At 53.3% G+C, this 21,492-nt stretch overlaps 1 protein-coding gene across 3 annotated transcripts in view; it reads left to right on the top strand.

The window, feature by feature from the left end:
- Positions 1 to 13: 13 nt before the first annotated feature.
- SCUBE3 (signal peptide, CUB domain, EGF-like 3) overlaps positions 14 to 21,492 on the top strand; it is a 37,995-nt gene continuing 16,516 nt past the window's right edge. Inside the window, exons 1-6 of one of the 3 annotated variants that reach the window (XM_004673411.2) lie at positions 14 to 102; positions 14,427 to 14,549; positions 15,841 to 15,966; positions 19,039 to 19,173; positions 19,831 to 19,956; positions 20,146 to 20,262. In XM_004673411.2, coding sequence (XP_004673468.1) covers positions 18 to 102; positions 14,427 to 14,549; positions 15,841 to 15,966; positions 19,039 to 19,173; positions 19,831 to 19,956; positions 20,146 to 20,262 — 712 coding nt within the window. In that variant the 5' untranslated portion in view covers positions 14 to 17. Of the gene's footprint in view, positions 103 to 14,426; positions 14,550 to 15,840; positions 15,967 to 19,038; positions 19,174 to 19,830; positions 19,957 to 20,145; positions 20,263 to 21,492 lie in introns of those variants that run through there. The other 2 variants (XM_012724478.1, XM_004673412.1) reach the window with 2 other exon arrangements.

Consider the following 21,492-nt stretch of genomic DNA (forward strand, 5'->3'; position numbering starts at 1 on the left):
CGCGGGGAGCGCCAACCATGGGCTCGGGGCGCGTGCCCGGGCTCTGCCTGCTCGTCCTGCTGGTCCACGCTCGCGCCGCCCAGCACAGCAAAGCCGCGCAAGGTAAGGAAGGAGGGGCGCACGGCCGTGGGGCTGCGGGGGCTGCGGGACCCAAGCGCCGGGACGCGGTTCCCGAGGGACAGGGCAGGTGCTGGGGAGCGTGCTGCTGTCAGGACCTGGCACGGTGCACCCGGACGCCCCCGCGGGGACCTGACCTCTGGGTGCAGCGCCCCGGGCGGAAGGCTGAAGGAGCCGGAGGCGGCAGGGATGAGTTGGGCTCAGAATTCTGCCCGACTTCGCTGCCACCCTAGCATCTACAAAAGACTTGCGTGTCCTCCAGAAGTACAAGAGAGCGTCTTCTCTTCTCTCACACGTTGCCAGAAACTTAAGTTGTGGCTCTAAGTTCAGAGAGACTAAGAATAAAAACTTCAGTCATGCTATATATTTCTTCCCCTTTACCCCCAGCCCTCCTGCAAAGTTAGATCGAAATTGCCAAGTTGTTGTCTTATCAGTGGGAAAATAGGCTCGTTTATGGAAAAACCAACTTGTCTCCCAGTGGATGGCAAGGGCTGAAGAAGAGAAAATTTCCGAGCTCGGGCTCTCAGCAAGAATGTCGCGTTTCTTTGCCTCTTTTGGGAGGGGTGGAGTGGGATCTCTTTCGTCTTGCATGGCTTTCATTTCTTATCATAATATTTATTTATTAAGGCCTCGGGTTTCCAATTCCATTTAAATCCAGGTCAGAATTGCATTAAAATAACAAAGTAAAATTCCAGGCCAGGGAGCTCTGACAGATCCCTCTAGGAATTAAAGAGAGAGACAGGGAGGCCCTCCCACCCCCAGCGCTGACCCCGGGCCTGGCCAGTCCCAAGGCTGTGCTGGCAGAAACCAGACTGGTGGGCCACAGTTCTCCTGGGGACAGCTTCCCCTCCCCCCTTGACCTCTTGTTGCACCCTTCCCCCCATCATGTTCTCACCCAGGAAGAGATTTATATGTACAAAAAGAAAATTCCTCCTGGCAAGGCCTTGCCCAGGAGGATATGAGTCTGCCTATTGTCCCAGAGGTTCCTGAAGCCATGCTGGGGTGTAGAGGTTGGCGGGACGGGAAGGGAAAGTTGAACTTGGGAGTTGGGGAAGCAGAGTGGCTGGCGGTCAGGTCGCTGTGTCCCAGAGCCTGAGCACTCCTCTCTGAAGCTGCTCTGTGTGCCCAGTGGGTCCCCACTCTGGTGAAAAAAAGGTGTTCTGTCAGTGCCATCCCGTTCTCCCCAACACTGCTTCTTCCCTGACCTCCTCTAACCTGTCCTTTAACAGTACCCAACACTAGAGACCCTTAGCTGTCAGCTGCCAGCCCCCACCCTGGCCCCTCCCAACTCCAAACTGCCTTCTCTCCAGTCCTGGTTCCAGACAGCCCACTACCACTGCCACCCTCAGCCTGGGAGCAACCCCACTCCCACTGTGGATTTGCCTGTGTTTTCATAAACAAAGCTGGCTTTTGTAGTGTGTGCTGACTTACTCATAACATGGAATTAGCTAGGGAGTTTAGTCTGAAGGAAGGAACAGATTTCATACAGTAATCTAGAGACAAGATAAGAGCGTCTTTCAAGTTGGAGCCAGTGTCTGTGGTGGCTTAGTGAGGTTGGGGGGCTGGCGGCAAAAGGGGGAGCAAGTAGTATTATCAGTGGGCTTTCTGGGGGCAGGCGCTTAGATCGGACAGATACTGTCAAGCCGAGGCTCTCAAGTCTGGGACATCAGTCCATCCCTCAAGGACAGGACTCCCAATCTCACCAAGGTACTCCAGGGCTCCCTCTTTTATTGGACAGGACACCCTACTGGGTGCTGTGGGAAATGCAAGCAGGGTGGAAGGACTTGCCCTCGAGGAACTTACAGACTAATAGTTTTATCCACTGTTTATCTCATTCACCAGCCACAATTGGGCTGCAATTAGCTTTGCATCTTCTTTCCTTTGACCCTGCTGTTTGGGACATTTGTCAACCTGGCCTCAGGAGATTGCTTACCAACAGGTCTACTGGGTTAGAGGGACATCTCTGCACCCAAATCCCCCAAATCCAGAGGCCAGACCTGCAGGAAGCACAAGTACCCACAGACAGAGTGCCATGGAAGGCCCTTGCTCCGGGTTTTCAACCTGTGCTCCATGGGGTGCCTTAAATGCCACGTGCTTTTTCAGTGAAGCTCTAACTCGCCTTTAAAATACAAATAACCCCTGGCATGCATCTTGCACTGAGTTACTATACCTCTGGGGATATTTGGGTCTCTGTGCTTTTCTCCAGAGATATTCCCAGAATGGTCTGAAATTGAAGGGGCCAAGGACAAGAAATGGATGGGACAAGGAAAGCAGCTGAGAGAGAGAGGATTACCCCATCACCCATAGGTGACACTGGGTGTCTGAGTCTACTATGACTAAGCTGCTAAGTGCAGAGCTCTGTGTGTGGATAAGCTTGTGTACCTGGGAGTGTGTGAGCATGAGGTACACGGTTCTGAGTCTCTTCCAAGTGCCTGTCTGTGTATGTTAAAGTAGACAGACTGGATAACCAAGATAATTGTTAACTTAAAAGCATTAATTTGCTTTGCTTTTTGGGGGGTGGGGGGTGGGGGTGTAGGGGGCTTGCAGCAGTAGTTAAAAATCCTCTCTTAGGGCTCAGGTTACAGCTGAATGAAAAGGTCTCCAGGCAGGCCTCCTGGGGAAACTTGTCCCCAGGGCAGGCTCAGCCAGAGGAGAGCCAGCTGGACATTTAGTTTACCTGGTTGTTTTCTCTCCTCATTTTGATAAAGTCGTGTATTTCCCAGTAAACCATCCCGGGGACAGAGCATTCATCTGGTGGCAAACAGTGTCTCTCTGTCTCGGTGCGTCTCTCCGGGTCTCTGTCTGGGTGTATGTGTGTCTCTCTCTTTCTTTCCCCCACCCCTCTCTTCCTCTTTAATGTGGCTGTTTCCTCTCCTCCCCGCTTCCCTGGGCTCCTGTGGCCAGCTCTTACAGTGAGGGGACTGTTCCTCCTAGCCCCTCCCTCTAAAATATGAAATGAAAACCATAACCGTGTCAGCGGGAGAGGGTGGCCCCACTATTGCCAGTGCCCCATCCAGGCCACACTGAGGAGTCCCCATTCTTGGAGTTTGATCTTCAGTCAACTCCCTCTAAGCCCACCCCCCTCATTTCTCCAGAAGGGTGGAGAAGGGGGGTGGACTGCTTAGAAATTCCTCTGGAATCCCTTTGACCTCTCTTCTCTCAGTGACATGCCCCCCCATGGGAGTGGGGTGGGGGGGGCGTGAGAAGCCTAGGACTGGGGTAGTACAGAAACATTTCCACTTCTGAGCCCTCATCTCCTTGAGTTTCTGCAGGGTGAATAGGAGAGAGGGGACCAGAAGATACGGAGGCCAGAATGACTGCAGGCAGAGAAAGAAAAAAGTTACAAGCAGTCCCTAAACGCTTCAGGAATCTGAGAGCACGAGAGAGAACCGGTTTGAGATGTGAGGCTGGGACCTGTTGTAAAAGGAGCCGGCCCTGGGTGTGAGTTTGGGAATGTGAGGTGTGCACTCGCTGGGGTTTGTGAGCGTGTGTGCGCGTGACTCAGTGTGTGTGAGTGAGTGTGTGTGCACACATGCTCTTGCACGTGCACACATGCTCTTGCCGGGCTCCGGTGAGAGGAAAAAGGAAGCCGGGCAATGTGCGTTTTGTTTTCATTGGAGAAGTAAAGAAGTGGGATGGCTTGGTCCAGTGCCTCAAACTGAGGGTGGGGGAAGGGATGGCTCAGCCCCTCCAGAAGATGGAGGTGAAGGAATCTGCTGCCTGAAGGCTCCCCAGACCCTGGCCCCCCTCTCTGGCCCCGGAGCGTCCACGTCTGTGCCTTCTCTGCTGTCCCGTCCACCTAGCGCATGACCACGTACAAGAAAGAATCCCTGTCAGGGCTGGAAAGTGTGGAGCTGCTAGTTTGGCAGTGCCCACATGAGGCCCAGACCTGGGGACAGCTTCGCAGACTCAGTTCTAAGGCGGAAGTCTGGAAACAGAGGGACCGTCTTTCAGGGTGGGGAGAAGGGGACTGTGGGGGCCAGAGGAGCTGGTTTCCTGGGGTAAGAGGGGCGGAGGACCCTCCCCTGTGCCCCACTGGCCTCTCTGTCAACAGACTGGCTGCTCTCCTCCTCCCGTGCCCACACTGCCAGCCCCACATGGCATCAGGGGGAGCCACGTGCCAACAGGTTTAAGTAAATGCACAGCCTAAGGATTGGGGCCGCTGCAGAAAGACCTGAGTTCTCTTTCCCACTTGTTAAATGGACTGGCATATCAATAGGGTCCCTTTCAGCTCTCAGATTCTGCACCTCTCATGGAAATTTTCCTGCTGAAGGCCAAAGACAGGCAGCAAGCCTCGGTCCTGCGGCCGGCCGGGCCTCCCAGGCTTTTCGCCTGCAGCCCAGGCCTCGCCTCCCTGCCCTGCGTCCCTGCCTTGCCCCTTCATATCACTTGGCTATTCTTCCTTTCTTCCCACACCCGTTTCCTGGGGCCCCAGGGACTTCATAGTTCTGACTGCGCCTGTAAGTGGGGGTCTAGGCCCATGAAGCAGAGTGGAGGAATGTGTGTGTATCCAACAATACTGGGAAGTGGGGTGGAAATGCTGGTGTTCTGGGAACTGAATACTCTGTGGGGAGGCCCTGGGGCCCCAGCCCCTGGTCCCACACCATCTCTTCGCAGGTCTGGAACTAGCCCTCTGTCCCCTGCCCAAGCCTAGACATCTCCCGTTTTCAGACCAAGGTCCTGGTTGTCGATTCGGCCCTGCACACGGACTGAATGGCCCCCAACTAGGGCCCGGCAGCCCTCACTCTTACCTCCGGTTTCCCTGTGACCATAACCATAGCCCCGAGAGCTGTGGGGTGTGGACGACAGCTGTGGTGTTCCACATCTGGTCACTGACAGTGACAAGCTGAAGACCTGGGCAGGAAGCTCTGGGTTGCAGGGAAGATCCAGAATAATGAAACGGGTTTCAGGAATCTCTGGGTGAGGGTGGAGTGTCACAGTATTGGGGGGGAGGCGGAGAAAAAGGGGGGTGCTTCAAGGGTAGACCCTGGGGAACAGGTTTACAGAGAGGACATTTTTACAAGTTTCTAATTATATTTATTTGGAGTTTTCCTCTGGTGGTTTAAAGCTGTTAACAGCAGGAACCTGTATCCCTGGTGTTTGTTTTCATTTCTGACCAGCTGCTTGGCCCAGCAGAGTGAATCCAAGGGCAGGAGACACCTGCCCACTGCTGCACTGCCCACTGCTTCCTCACTGCCGCTCTGGCTGCCCGGCTCTGGTGTCTTCCCCTCTGCCCACCGCTCGGCCTCCCTCCTCCCCGCTGTCCCCTTGCCCAAACCCTCACAGTATCCGCACACCTGTTGTTGATTTCTCACCAGGAACATCCAAATGTCAGTTCTAGGCCATTCCTTGGTCATGGATTGGATGCTTATATTCATGGGCAAAATGAGGGGTCCCCTGGGTCCCCCAAACCTGACTGCTCTAAATGGATTCCAGCCCACCACATAAAGACATGTTTTTTTAAAGATTTATTTTATTTGTGTGTATAGAACTGGGGTACGGGACAGAGGCGCAGGGGCAGTGAGAGGATTCACCAGAGACAGAGTGGGGAGCAGAACAGGCAGATCTGCTGAAGGGAGCAGCGGGTGGGCCAGGAGAGGTCTGCCACGCCATGGCCGGGATCGAACTTGTGCTGAAGTGGCTGTGGTTAGCTTCATAGTGCTGTGCCACCAGGCACAGCACATAAAGACATTTATGTGCCACCAGGGAGGGCACATAAAGACATCTTTTTTTAAAAATAAAGACATACTCTGAAAGTATAAGATCTTCAATAGAAAAGAAACTTAATATAATTAATGTGCAACAGAGAGAAGAGAAAATAGTTTCCAATTAGACACCTAAAGTTACGCATAGCCTTTTGGGTAAATGCCCAGCCAGACAGGGTTAACCTAAAGTGGGGCCACTGAACCTGAAAGCTTGCCACAAACTGAGACACCTACTGGTGGGGACCTGTAGAAAAGGGGTAGAAGAGGCCAGGCAAGTCTAGAAGGAAAGTACAAGTCAAAGTGCAAGTCAAGATAAAGGCTGCCACTATCACCTCCCCTCTCACCTGCATCCATGTCTCTTCCAAGTGTCTCCTTCCAAGCCCCCCAACTCCCTGGTACGAGGCCAAGAAACAAGCCCGGCTTCTTCACATGCCTCCTCCAGGTCTTCTCTTAGCTCTCCTTCTTTATCTTCTTCCAGCCTTTCCCAATCTTTTTTTTTAAGATTTATTTATTTATGTATTCAAGAATTGGGGTATAGGCCAGAGGTGTAGGGGTGGGGAGGGACAGAGTGGGGAGACAAGAGTGGGGAGCAGAACAGGCAGGTCTACTGAAATACACTGCTAAGCAGCTGGCAAGACAGGAGAGTCTTCTGCGCCATGTGGGTCAGCTCCCTGGCCAGGGATCAAACTTGTGCTGCAGAGGCTGTGGCTAGCTTCGTGGTGCTGAGACTTAACCTTGCACCAGCAGGGAGGCCTCCTTTTCTCAATCTTTTATTAACTTCTCTTCCCAGTTCAGCTCCACCCTTCCTTGTGGTGCAGGGAACTGGAACCTCCCATTTCTATGGATTGCACACGGTTACACTAGCTTTATGCTAATGCAGTGCTGAGTTGGGTGGCTGAGTTGGGGTGGCAAGAGGCACACTGACTAAGGCATGAATTCTTCCCTCAAGTGTTCAGCGAAGATTGCACGCAGTGAAAGACTGGACTGGAGGTCAGACGACCAGGTCCTGGTCCTGCCAGCTGTTGCTCTCCCTAAAGAGCTTGCTCCTCTCATATATACTGAGAATGCACCATTTGAGGACCAAATGAAGCAGCCTGTAACTCCATTTAATGACATTAGGCATTGTTGTTGTGGGTTTTTTTTCCCTTTAATTCAGAGAAATAAGATTTATAATCCTGAAACTGAAACCTGCCCCTGCCCACTTCTGGCCTCCCTGCCCCCTGCAAGGGTCAGGTCTCCCGCCCCTCCCCCACTTCCCCCTCCCCTTGCCATCTTTAAAGGCCGCTGATTCAGGGGTTTGGCTTGGTCCACACTGAAAGGGAGAAAATTCTTGTCCTTTTAGGGGGACATTCAAATGAACAAATTACTGCATTAGGGGTAAGGTAGGACTTCACAGAGAAACTCATCTGGGCCCGAAGGGTGATGACAGATGATGCTGCTGTTAGGTTCAGCCTGTTCCCCTCTAATTGCCAAGCACCAACTGCTTTTCCAGGCGCCTCCACTGAGCAGGCTGTACTTGTGTGAGAGGGAAGGGTGCTTTCTTATTAAAGGAGAAAGTGCTATGTCTGCTCTCCCTGGGGTCATCTTCGTGTTTACCTGGTCTCTCTTCAACCTTCCCTACACCCACCTAGGCTTTGTCCAGGCTGAGGTCACCTACCCTCAGTTCCAAATTGGGAAGACAGCTGGAAAGTCAGGCTCTACCAATTGCCCCAGCTGCTTTGCTGATCTAGAGTTGAAGCAGATGGGCACAGAGCAGGTATGGGCGAACTTACCGCAAGTCAATGTGCCCTGGCCCAAATCCAGGCTGGTTTTACTTTGGATGTTACTTAGATGTGGGAGGTAATAGAGAGGAAACTGACCAGGGAAGGACTCTGGCCCCTGGTGCCCCAACATCAGGTGTTAGCGTGGACTGGGGCAACACACATCTCTCTGACAAGGATGCTCCAAAGAGATGCCTGGACTGCCTCAGGTAATGGCTGAAGAACCTGAGATTCTACAGATCCTATGGGATTCTCTAGAAATTCTCTCCTTGATGAATTGGTCCCAGTCTCCTCCGGCTTCAGCATCATCAAGTGCATGCTACCTTTTTTTTTTAAGATTTATTCACTTATGTGCACAAGAACTGGGGTACAGGTCAGAGGTGGGGGGTGAGAGGATTCACCAGAGACAGAGTGGGGAGCAGAACAGGTGGGTCCACTGAAATACACTGCTGAGGGGAGCATTGGGCAGGTCAGGAGAGGTCTGCCGCGCCATGTAGGTCAGCTCCTGGCTGGGGATGGAACTCAGGCAGCGCTCTACCTTTCTGTCCTCAAATGCCTTCCGACGTCACCTGTCCATAAGTTGAGGCGCCACTGCTGGGAAGCTCCAGCCTCCTCTGATCTTAAGTTCTCTTTCTGTTGATTTATTTATTTATGCATGCAGAACTGGAGTACAGTTCTGTGGCTGCAGAGAGCTACATAGTGCTTTGTCCTTGTGCCAGCAGAGTCGCCCTCCAAGAGCATGCGTTTTAGTAGGCAATTTTCCCTTCTCTGAATTTCCTATCTCCCTACCCTTCACTTAGGACTAATGTTTGAGGACTATCCTCACCTCAGAAAAACAAGACTGCAGGAGAGTAAAGAAGCAAGTTCTCTCTGCAGTCACACAGAACAGAGAACGCCACAAATACGTATCTTGTCCACTCCACCAACCTACCAACCTGTCCGTCCTTCCTTCCGCCTATCCACCCACTCATCTACCCACCTGTTTAACAAGTATCTGCTAGTTGCTTTCAGCGTAGCCCTTCTTGTCCACTGCTGTATGTCCAGCACCCAGCACGTGCTCTACATGTCGCGGCTGCTCAGTAACCAGCTGCTGGATGTATGAACGTGCTCACTATTCCAGCTGCTGTATCCATGGCCTCAGCGGGCTTACAGCTTCCGTGGGAAGATGATAGACCAAAACTAACTTATATAATGGCACAGGTAGCATATAAGATAGAATCACGAGAGAGTGACTGGACAGGTGATGGGCGAACCTGACAATAAAACCTTAGGGGGCCCTCCCTGGTGGGCAGCGGGTTAAAGCGCAGCACTGAGAAGCTAAAGCCACTTCTGCATGAGTTCGATCCCCGCCTGCCCCGGAGGAGATCCACATAGCGTGGCAGACCTCTCCTGACCCGCCCGCTGCTTCCCTCAGCAGTGTACTTCGTCGATCTGCCTGTTCTGCTCCCCACTTTGTCTCTGGTGAAGCCTTTCACTGCCCCTGCACCTCTGGCCTGTACTCCAGTTCTGCATGCATAAATAAATAAATCAACAGAAAGAGAACTTAAGATCAGAGGAGGCTGGAGCTTCCCAGCAGTGGCGCCTCAACTTATGGACAGGTGACATCGGAAGGCATTTGAGGACAGAAAGGTAGAGCGCTGAACTAGACACAGCAAACACCCCAGGCCCACCTGGGCAGGGCAAGGAGGATATCACAGTCAGGTGGACAATTCTAGAAACCAGGCAGGCTGCTTTGGACCTTCTAGGGACAGCAGGTTGGCCCATGAGTGGTAAGGTAGCTACCGTGGTCATGTGATGGGGTTGGGGGATTGACTCGTGTGTGTGTGTGTGTGTGTGTGTGTGTGTGTGTGTTTCTACTTTTCTACAGCCTGCACTCCTGCTCCTGAGCTGCATCTGGGCAAAAACTTGAAGTTGATGAGCTTATCTTTTAGAGCTACTTCCTCTCTTCTCCAGAGGTAACCCGGGACTGCTCGTGCTATTCTAACAGCCCACCCTTTCCAGGCTGCTCTCTGTCCCTCACACCCTCCTCCCTTGTCCACCTTCTTCCCAACATTTAGCAATTTATGGCGCTCTACTGGGTGCTAAAGCAAATCCAGGAGAAAGGGCAGCTGGTGTCAGAGAAAACTGCTGCAGTCACAGACCTGTGCCTTTGCGCCCGCAGAGGTGACAGAGGGAGCTCGCTGCCGCAACCGCACTCCCCCACTTCAACCCTTGTCCCAGCCCATGACCGGGGGCAGGAGTCGGGGTACACGGGGTGCCTCCCGGAAGACTGTCGAGGCAGCTTTGTGTTTCCCATCTGGCTCCTCACCCCTCTCACCCTCCTCCTTGGGCAGATCGCAGCATGGGTGAAGTAGGCATGGAGCAGGCACCGGGAGGCCTGTGTGTCCCACAACCTTACATGCTTCCCAGGGGCTGCATTCCCCAATCCTGGGCAATGAGTGGGGTTCATAGGGAAAGCGGGGAGGGGGGAGGTGTTCAGAAAGGATACTGAGGGAAAAGAGCGAGGGAATAAATACAGTGCACTTCTGTTTTTAAGATTTACTTATTTGTGCATACAGAACTGGGGTACAGGGCCAGAGGTGCAGGGGTGGTGAGAGGATTCACCAGGAACAGAGTGGGGAGCAGAACAGGCAGATGGATGAGGGGAGCGGCGGGCGGGTCAGGAGAGGTCTGCCACGCCATGTGGTCACCTCCGGGGCGGGGATCACATTCATGCTCAAGTGGCTTTGGCTTCTTAGTGCTGTGCTTTAACCTGCTGCGCCACCATGAAGGCCCTACAGTGCACTTTTACTGAGCACTTACTACATGCCTGCACTGCAGTGCCGAGTACCTGGTAAGGATCAGCCCCGGGAGCTGGAGCTGGGGTGGTTGTTCCCATTTACAGAGAAGAGAACGGGCGAGCCCAGAGGCCATCCCAGGCCCACACAACAGGTGGAACTGGTATTTGACCTGCCACAGTATCACTCCAAAACCCCTGTCATGTCTGTCATGTCGCTACCACTGGCCTCTCCCTCTCGTGCAAATGGCCTACTCACATTACCCAAGTTGGGAAAGGAAGACAGATAGTCCAGCCTCAGCCTGGTGGGCCTTTCTTTCTTTCTTTCTTTTTTTAAAGTTTTATTATTTATGCATATAGAATGGGGTGCAGGGGTGGTGAAAGGCTTCACCAGAGACAGAGTGGGGAGCAGAACAGGCCCACTGACAAGTACACTGCCGAGGGGAGCAGGGGGCAGGTCAGGAGAGGTCTGCCACGCTATGTGGATCACCTCTGGGGCTGAGGATCGAAACTGCACTGAAGCAGCTGCAGCTTGCTTGCATTGCTACATGTCAATCCGTTGTGCCACCAGGGAGGGTCTTCGGATGAGCCTTTCTGATGCAAGGGTGCCTGGTCACACCTTTTAAAAGGTCCACAGGGAATCCCATTGTGCATCAGGGACAGGAACCACTGTTCTGAATCAGTCCTTGCCCAACCCCATCAGGGCTTGTCGGGCCGGTTAGGAAATGCCTGCTCCCTGAGACAGGCAATGAAGATGACGCTGGACCCATGGGTGTTACAGGGATCCCGCTAGACAACTTCTGGAGGGAGAGCATTGGGAGAATGTACTGGAAAGGAGAGGCTGGATATTGGGGGCGCTGTTTCAGAGCTCTGCTTTAGGCCCATTGTAAGCCCCATTTGGAAAGCTGAGTGGAGTGTGACTAGAAGAGAGAGGACCACATCTCCAATGTGAATATTGACATGGGTGAATGCATGGACAGGGAGGGATGGTTTGGTGGCTAGAGGGCAGACGGAGGAGACACACCCGCCAGACAGCCGCCTGAGAGGGGCAAGCATGTGAGCCAGGGGATGAGTTAGGGAAGATGGCTGGACAAGCCCCATAGCCAGTGGGCTTTGAAGGCTCTGCCATGAGGCCTGGGCTTGGCGCAGTCGGCACCAGGGCCCACTCTGGTTCCAAGAGGACTGGCGTGGAGCCCAGAGAGCCTGACTCTAGCAGAGTGCCAGCTGACCCGGGCATGGGCACATGTCCCTGAGGTGGCATTAGAGTCAGAGCTTCCAGAGGATTCGCCAAGTCCCCCCACTGGCTACTGGGGGAGGGACGGAGAGCGGAGAAGAGGGTGATGATTAGTCACTGGAACTATCCAAGACCCTACACCTGCCTCTGGGATGCACAAGGACCACCCAGGGGAGGGGTGACCATCCGGGCCTCCTCTCTGGGGACCCAACAGGAGCAGAGAAAACGAGCCCTCCCCTGGTCAAAAATGAGACTTGCTTGTTAAAGAACAGCTGTGGACCCTGTGCGAGATGTGGCTTCCTCTTTTCCCTCAAAATGCCAGCTGCTTCCCTGCCCTCCAAAGTTCAGCTTGAATCCTAGTCCTCATAAAGGTTTTTCAGTCAGCTCTGGGGTATCCCATACTCAGAACCCCTAGAGCAGTGCAGTGAGGTAGAATTCCCCAGATGTCAGCAGCAGTCACATCGGTGCCGTCCAGTTGGGTACCAGCCACGGGTGGCCACTGGCTATGGATGGCATGGAGCTCTTGACTTGTGTACCCAAAGGCTGAATTTGAATTTAAGTAGCCATCATGGCTGGCGGTTCCCATGTCGGTCGGCACAGCCCCCCAGCATCCGTGGCCTATTCCAGTCATCAATACTGATCCTCAGGCGCCCACGTATTGGTCTGACTATCTGCCACTACTTGATTAGGTGCCTCACACGCCTAGTCAAGGTGTGGTGAAATGCTCACAGCCTCTCCTGTGGTTTTCTCATCTCCATTGTAAAGAGGAGAAAAGTGAGAATCAGAAAAGCCTTCCCAGAGGCGACAGAGCTGGATCTGAAGGTGGGACTGACTCGTTCCAGAGCTTCCGCTCATTCTGTGACAGCAGGTCTCATGCCACTTCATCGGCTGAACAAACCGATATCCCATGCAGCTTCTCCCTTGTCCCTAGAGGTCCCTTGTGCCCAACCACGTCTTCTTTGCCCTCTTCTCCATTCCGTGACCCTAGGAGGACTCTCCGGGGTGGGCCCACAGGCCAACAGCATGATGCAGAGCCAGCCCGGGTGAGGTGGAGAACTAGAGTGACAGCAGTTAGAGTCACCAGCCTGGGGGGCGGCTGCAGGGGTCCAGCAGGGTTGGAGGCCTCCTGCAGGGCTGAATGGAAGCCAGGGAGATTGGAGGTGGGTGTCTGGGGGGCATTATTCCAAATTGCAGTTCTCATGACCCCTCAAGGCCTCCTGCCCCCAAAGCACTTCTCGAAATATGACAGCAGAGTACAGTTAACTATCTCAAGTTAGGAATCTGGGTGTCTGTAAATTGGGGCAATTGCTGGGTCATCCATTCATTTAGTAGAAAAACAGTTAGCACCAAAACGAGGATTCAGAATTAACAGATAAGCAGTAAGGCCTGAGGTTCCACCTTTGAACAAAAGCTCACCTGGGAAACCCTAGAAAAATACTGGTGGCCAGCACAGCCCAGACTAGCTGACCAGAACCAAGGGGTGTCAGCAGGGCATTTAGACCCAGGGGCCTGACTGCTGTGCAGCCAGAGAGAGGACCCCTGGCCTTGCCAATCACGCCTCGGGACATCTGCCACGTGCCGCTTCTATTACTTGGCTCTCCTTTTAGCTGGATAAGTCCCCAAAGTCCTCAGGACATTACCTTTCATCAACATACTTTATAAAGAATTTTCAGCAGAATGAAACATTTTTCCTATGTCATACCAATTTTACTGCTCCAGAAATTGGGGTCTTTTGCCCAAAGACACTGAATCTCTTGCTTATGTTCTCTCTCTCTCTCTCTCTTTAAGATTTATTTATTTATACAAACTGAACTGGGGTACAGGCCAGAGGTGTGGGGGTGATGAGAGGCTTCACCAGAGACAGAGTGGGGTGCAGAACAGGCGGATGGACAAAGTACACTGCTGAGGGGAGCAGCGGGCATGTCAGGAGAGGTCTGCTGTGCCGTGTGGGTCAGCTCCTGACTCAGCCTCGAACTCGTGCTGAAGCGGCGGGTTTAGCAAGTTTTGCAGTGCTGCACTTTAACCCACTGCACCGCCAGGGAGGGCCCTCTTAGTTTTTTCTTAACCATCCTTTTATGCTGGGACTTGGGTGACCGCTTCCTTTAGCATCACTCTGTGAGTAATATCTGGTGTTAGAGCAAGGAGCGGCACCTGGGAGATGAAAGCGCTCAGGGTGGCGGGGTGGGTGGCCTGCATGGGTCAGCTGCAGATGCAAGGACAGCCCTGATCAGGCTTCAGGTTGTGGGTGCCAGCTCCCGGTCCCCCCGCTGTTGACAGCATAGGGACCAAGGAAAATCTTCCAGAATGGAACCTCTACAGCCTCGCGACACCATGGCAGACACACAGGAGGAGGCCTAGGCTCAAGCAGAACAGCGAGGCAGATACAGATCCCTCAGTGGTCCTGTCTTCCTTTCTCCCCTTTTATTGCCAGTGGCTGCTGGACCCTGCCACTGTCCACGTGCGTTTTCACTGCTTCCCTCTAAACACTGCAAAGAAAGGCCAACCAGTTCACGCCAGGCGGAATATTTCTCATCAAGTTAAGCATACTCTCAAGTCCAAAGATTTTTTTGTTTTTAAATCAAAGGAGTGTTTCAAACGATGGACTTTTACCTGTCCTAGGTTAAGTATTGTTGAGGGGAGCGGGAATTCTGAATTCCTGACATTACCGAGTAGGCCTTCTCTGGTATCAGAGGGGGGTGGGGAGAGCACCTGCTTCTGGACAGGTCCGTCTCTATTTTAAACAAGAAGAGATTTTACCCGTGGGGAACCGCCTTCGAGACGTACCTTGGGACGCACCAACAGAGGGTCTCACCTGCCCACTCTGCCCCTGCCAGATGTGGACGAGTGTGTGGAGGGGACTGACAGCTGCCACATCGATGCCATCTGCCAGAACACCCCGCGCTCATACAAATGCATCTGCAAGTCTGGCTACACGGGGGATGGTAAACACTGCAAAGGTGAGGCTGGGGGTGTCTGGAGGGGGGGTTCTGCGGAGAGAGCCGCCAGTGCCCTGCCTTCAGTGGCCACACTGTGCAGCACACTTAGGTGCAGGCCCCATGGGCACGGAAGGGGGGTGACTTGGGGAGGCAGTATCTTCTCAGAGAGGACACCATTTTCCAGCTTGCACAAATGCACTGTGTCAGCCAGCCTGGTGGGAGCTGTTCAGTCGCAGAACCAGACTGGTAGGGGTCAGGGTAGGGGATCAGAATCTTGGGCCTGAGGTTCCCTAATGCCTTACACCTTTACAGCTGCCCACAAAAGATGAGAAGAGCTTTCCTCGGGGAATTTCATACTGGAAAATGAGCACGTCTTTGCCTTTTTTCTTTTTTTAAAGATTTGTTTATGCATACAGAACTAGGGTGCAGGCCAGAGGAGCAGGGGCAGTGAGAGGACTCACCAGAGACAATGTGGGGAGCAGACCAGGCAGACTGACAAAGCGTACTGCCGAGGGGAGAAGTGGCGAGAGGTCTGCTGTGCCCTGTGGGTCACCTCCCTGGCTGGGGATCGAACTGGTGCCTAAGCACTTGCAGCTAGCTTCATAGTGCTGTGCTTGAACCCATTGCCCCACCAGGGAGGGCCCCATCTATGCCTCTTAAAGCAACATAATTAAAACAGTGTCAAGATGTTATTTGAAATCTGTGACCTCCAGTGTTGGTAAGACTTCAATTGGACAGGTATACTCACTGATGCCTGGTGACAGTATAAATTGAAAAATGGGCCTGTCCTTCCTAGCCAGAATCTTAAAAGGTACTTATACCCTTTGACTAAGGAATATTAGTGACTTATTTAAAGGAAAGTCAAGGCAATGTCTGTTCTTTGATACATTATTTATGATAATGAAATAAATGGAAGGAATTCAACAATAGAGAAAAAGGATTCGTAAATTATGATATGGCAGCACAATGGGATGTCCTAAAACCAAGTACAGCAATAATTAGCAAGACTAGAAATGATAATCTTCATAACTTAAGTTCACGTTTTTCTTTATGACTTACATTGAGATGAAAATAGCAAGATGCAAAATGTCTTGTAGCCCATGAAAACCATGTAAACACACACACACACAGGGTGGTCATATATTTGTAAAGCCTCCACAAGGCTGAGCCCAGAGGTGGACCAGGGGCCAGGGCAGGAGGGTGGACCCAGGGGCGGGAGGGTGGACCCAGAGGTGGACCAGTGGCCGGGGCGGGAGCGTGGGGGCAGGGTCTGCACAGGTGGTCAAGCTGCCTCATTCCTCTTTGCCCACAGACGTGGATGAGTGTGAGCGAGAGGATAATGCAGGCTGTGTGCACGACTGTGTCAACATCCCTGGCAATTACCGGTGTACCTGCTATGACGGATTCCACCTGGCACATGACGGACACAACTGTCTGGGTGAGCAGAGGAGAGGGGGCGTGGCGAGTGACCTCTTGTTGGGAAGGAGGTGTTTTCAAACAGTTCCCACTTCCAAGGAAAATGATCAAAAGCTTCATTCCCACAAAATAGAGAACAAAGTCAGCTTCCCCCCACCTTTTTTTTATGATTTATTTATTTATGCATACAGAATGGGGTACAGGCCAGAGGTGCTGGGCAATGAGAAGACTCACCAGAGACAGGGGAGCAGAACAGGCAAATCCACTGAAATACACTGCTGAGGGGAGCAGCGGGCGGGTTAGGAGAGGTCTGCTGCGCCATGTGGGTCACCTCCGGGTCTGGGGATCGAACTCGTACTAAAGTGGCTGTGGCTAGATTGCAGTGCTGGTCCTAACCTATTGCACCACCAAGGAGGGCCCCAGCTTCCCCTGTGAGGCAGGTGCTAGTTGAAATGATCCCGCTGTGTGAAACACATCAGAGCAGATGCTGCTGGAAGTGCTGCCAGGGCCAGGGCTGGGAGGTGGCAGTTGTGGGTTTAGCACAAGGTTCAAAGCACAGTGGGCCAGTGACTTGGCTCCAGACAGATCCTGCTTTGCTGCTTAATACCGGGTCCTTGGGAAATCAGCTCATCTCTGGGCATCTCAGCTTCCTCTAAAGTGGAGGTGTAGTCTTCCAGTCTAGGGGCTGCAGGAAGCATTACTACAAGAGATATAGAGAGAATCCTGTACCCTCCTTAGGACGTAGTAGACCCTCAATAAATGAGAGGGGTGTTGTTGATGAAGGGGGGATGTCTCCTATGCCCGGGAGCCTCTGACACTTAAAGGCTGGTTTTCTTCCAGCTCTTCTGCAATCTCCAGTCTCATCATCTCCACACTTCTGAGGTCTCTTTCTGACCTGATCTCCTTTAGCCCAGGAGCTGGATCAAAGAGAGGAGCATTTCTCTAAGGGAATTAAATTCAACTTTGGTCTCTATCATTTTGGTAAATTGCTGAGATTAAGTCAGATTCTTCCCCCAAGTAGGAAAACCCTACAGTAGAAAAGGACATGAGATGTGAATCCAGGGGTCTTTTCCCAAAACCTTGTTCTCTGGTACCAAAATAAAAAGACTAGAACCAATTGAAAACAAAGGACAGCAGCAAGAGACCGAGACCCAGAAAAATGACCATAGAGATGGTTGTCTGAGGTCCGACTGGCCTAGAGAAATTCCTACCTACAGAGCGCCTCAAAACCCAGTTGCATTCCACCTTTGGGCCAGGCTCACAGACTTCCGCTCCCAACCTGGGCCTCGAACCCTGATCCCTGCTGGCCCCCTCCCTAGCTCTAGACACCTCCCCTACCACTATAGCTATTGTGGAAGGACCTCACTTCTTTTTTTTTTTTTTTCCTAAGATTTATTTATTTATTCATATAGAACTGGGGTACAGGCCAGAGATGCGGAAGGTGAGAGGATTCACCAGAGACAGAGCGGGGAGCAGAACAGGCAGATCGAAGAAGTACATTGCTGAGGGGAGCAGCGGGCGGGTCAGGAGAGGTCTGCCACGCCATGTGGTCACCTCCGGGGCAGGCAGGGCTCGAACTCATGCGGAAGTGGCTTAAGCTTCTTAGTGCTGTGCTTTAACCCACTGCGCCACCAGGGAGGGCCAGGACCTCACTTCTTTTTGACCCAGTTACCCTCAGGGGTCTCTCTGGGGCCTGCTTGGGAAGGAGAATCTGACACTTGGACCTGGAGCGTGAGTTGCTTATAGGACAGTGAGCATCAGTTTCTGGGTCCTTCGATTGCCCTTGACGTCTCTAGGCCCCCAGTTTTCTCCAAGTGTAGTTTCTCTATAAATGCTTTAGGAAGAATCAGCCAGAAGGATAAGAACACAAGTGTACATGGAAGGTTCAGGGGAAGCAAAAGGGACTGTCTAACCTTCACCCTAGGGTTGGGGGTCAAAGTGTCAACCCTACCTTTGACTTTTAGGGCAACTCATAGGAAGTCAACTACACCCTGAGCCTCAGTCCTCTTCCCATCCCACCCCCAAGAACTGGAGGAAAGAATTTGGCTAGAGTCACAAAGAGTTGGACTAGAAGGGAGCATACAGAGAATGGAATGTTGGAGGGCAATCATGGGAAGACAGGGATGGGGAAAAGCCAGGGGGGAAGACAAGAGGTGGCGCAGAGACGGGACCACCTCGGCTTCCCAACAGGTGTGTCTCTCAGGCAGGATCTGGGCTGTTCGGCCATCTGCCAGAAAGGGAAAAGTCAAGGTTTCAGGGATTCGGCAGAGAGGGTGGGAAGAGGGGGTGACCAGGCCCTCAGGAGCCCAGCCTCCAGCTGTCCCATTTGAGGACCAGTCTTCCCAATGCTTGCTGGGGAAAGGCAAACCAGGGGAGCCATGTGGCTCGGGAGGGTACGCAGCACAGAGACCCAGTCAAGGCACTGAAGTGGGAGCCCCAAGAACAACTTGGCTCTGGGACCTAGGGGTGGTGATTTTGGGTGGTGATTGGGGTGTGGCCTGGCAGCTTTCCCCCACCCTCCCTGCCAAGCTACCAGACTTTGTTTTGTTAAACCAAAATAGGGAAAGGCTAGGGAAGATGGCAGTAAGCCCAGGCATGGAGGGAGGAGAGAGAGGATGGGGCATGGTCTGTCCACAGAAATGGTCTCTACGGGGCAAGGAGTTGAAGCTTGTGGCCTGTCCCCACTCTGGCCCTCCCACGTCTTCAGCGCCATGGCTGTTAAACCCCTGCAGGCGAAGCCACTGGTCAAGTTCTCCAAGTCCCTGTGCTCATCACAACCGCAGGCTCCGAGTTCCTATCCTTGACCAATCTCCATGTTTTTTCTTCACGGCTCTACCCCTTGCTCTGGCTTTTGTCTTTACCTCTACCCTCAGACCCAAAGTCAATGGGTGAGGGAGAGGGAGGCTGGTCCTCCCAACTGGGCCATGTTAGGGTGACCTCTTCATGAGCAGTGGGGCACTAGCTGATGATGAGCCTGGCGGAAAGCTGGGTCTTGGACAGGGGAGGGAGAGGCAGGGTTGTTAGATGCCTAAGACTGCTCTCACCCTGGACCCCGGCCTGCACCCCACCGCCTCCCCCCACCTGTCCTGCACAGATGTGGATGAGTGTGCCGAGGGCAATGGGGGCTGTCAGCAGAGCTGTGTCAACATGATGGGAAGCTATGAGTGCCACTGCCGGGAAGGCTTCTTCCTCAGCGACAACCAGCACACCTGCATCCAGCGGCCAGAAGGTGAGCCCGGCCCTCACCCCCAGACCTGTCTACCCGCTGCTCGAGAGCTTCCCCGCAATCCCCCCACCCCGAGGTTTTACCCTCCCTACACAGCTCCACCAGCGCCCTCTTTTTTCTGTCCTCAACCCCACCACTTTCTGAGGGCTCAATGGACAGTTTGTGTTAAAGCAAAATCTGGCAGAATTCATTTGGGAGTGGGGTCAGAGTTGGACTGAGGCAACCATGAGGGTCCTGTGTTCAGCCCCAAGGACTCTGCCTCCTCAGGCTGACACCCCAAAGGCAGGTGTCATAGGGCACCTATTCATCTTTGTATCCCCCCACACCTAATATACTACCCTGCGTATAGTAGGAACTGAATAAATACCGGTTGAATGAAATTGTATAATTATCAATACCAGTTGTATAGATGTGGTCATTATTTATCTTGTCCCCAGCTTGACTGTAAGTTCTTTGAGGAAAAAGACAATGCCTTAAAATTTTTTCGGAGTGCATCTTAAAGCCACCCAGCACCTAGGGCCAGTGAGGGGAACAGGCAGTCTCTGGGTTGCAGCCTCAGTGGAATTCTCCCAGCTTCTTAGGCCCCAGCCACCCTCACAGTTCCTTTCCCTCTGGGTTTGTGAAGTTCACATCATTCACTCCCCTCCTCTTCCCTTTTAGAAGGAATGAATTGCATGAACAAGAACCACGGCTGTGCTCACATTTGCCGGGAGACGCCCAAAGGGGGGATTGCTTGTGAATGCCGCCCTGGCTTTGAGCTCACCAAGAACCAACGGGACTGTAAATGTGAGGTCACTGGGATGGTGGGGGGTGGGGGGTAGAGACTAGGGGGATGGGTGTTGGGCCTCAGGAGCAAGAGTGGGGAGGAGAAGCGACCTCAGGAGAGGCAACTCCGGAAGAGGGCCAGCCTCCGTGTTCCAGGGAGCTGTGGTGCCCAAGGCATAGTCCGCTGACAAGCTCCCGCTCTCTCTGCAGTGACGTGCAACTATGGCAACGGCGGCTGCCAGCACACCTGTGACGACACAGAGCAGGGGCCCCGGTGCGGCTGCCACGTCAAGTTTGTGCTCCACACCGACGGAAAGACGTGCATCGGTGGGTGAGGCTGGAGGACAGCCCCGTCTTCCTGCAAGGAAGGGCAGGGGCCCTTGGGAGTCGGGCAGGGGGGCTCTGGGGGCCAGGCGCTGGGCGCAGACTAGCTTCTGGGCAGGCTGAGCCCGACAAGGCCAGGCCTAGTAAGAGGCCGGTCAGAGACAGAGGTCTCCGGACCCGCTTCCTCCTGCCCGGGGTGCCACCGCCCCACCCTGGAGCCTGCCCAGCCTCCTTCCGCAGGATGGAGTGTTGCCAACCCAGGGACGATAAGCAGAGGCGCTTTTTGGCTGGGCCCTGGCTGGCTGGGAGGAGGGCTAGGCCAGTGCGGGATCCTGCCGTTGACTCGTGTAGTGAGGGTCTGTCGCGGCCCACTGGCCTCTGGGCAAAGAGGGTGGGACAGGGCGCTCCTTGGAGATAACCAACTCAAAACGACAAGTGGGGTTTGAGTTCCAGGTATCTTTTTCTTTATCCTTTCTCTCCTTGTTCTCCTCCTGTAAACGCCCTGGGCATTGCCCTCACCCTGGCCCTCCACTTCCTTCCCTGTCCGCCCCCCTGCAGTGGTGCACCCCCCAGCTCCGCCCTCCCACTCCCTCACCGACTCCAGTCTAGTTTGGGGCTCTCGTGACACCTCTTCCTGAGTTCCTAGGACTTAACTCCAGCATCTTTCAGTACCGTAGAGAAGTCATCTCATTCCGAATTCCCCCAGTCATCAGGTCTTTAGCGGAGGCCAGTTACTGTGTACTCACAGAGTGCTGAGAACGATCAGGGGGCTAGGTACCCCCCTGGGGTGGTAGGCAATGAAAGAAACGAGCTGGGGAAGGGCCATACGCCGAGCCAGGCCGCAGGTAAGCTCGTTCTGTGGGCAGGGGTGTCTGTGGCTGCCAGTACCTCGTGGACTGCAGCACACAGGGACCTGTAAGTGCATCAGAGACAGGACACACAGCTTAGGAGCCATCTCCTTCAGAGGCCTCCTTCTCTGCAGACAGCACTGCCTTTCTCCAGGCCGAGAACGGGGCAGGGGGTGATCTTAAAGTTCCCCTCAGGTACCTGCCCCAAGACTTGCACACACAGTTCGAAGGTTCTTTGAGTAAAATCTCTCCTGCTACACGTTTCCCTCTGAACTAACTCTTCAAAAACCCTGGAAGGTTTGTAGGTCTCCATTTTGCCTTCTCCAGGCCGATCTATCCCAGCTTCTTTCATGTTTTTCCTCATAAATTTAATTATCCTGCTTCC

The sequence above is a fragment of the Condylura cristata genome, unplaced genomic scaffold (assembly GCF_000260355.1).
Source record: "Condylura cristata isolate star-nosed mole 26May11 unplaced genomic scaffold, ConCri1.0 scaffold00001, whole genome shotgun sequence".
Lineage (NCBI taxonomy): Eukaryota > Metazoa > Chordata > Mammalia > Eulipotyphla > Talpidae > Condylura > Condylura cristata.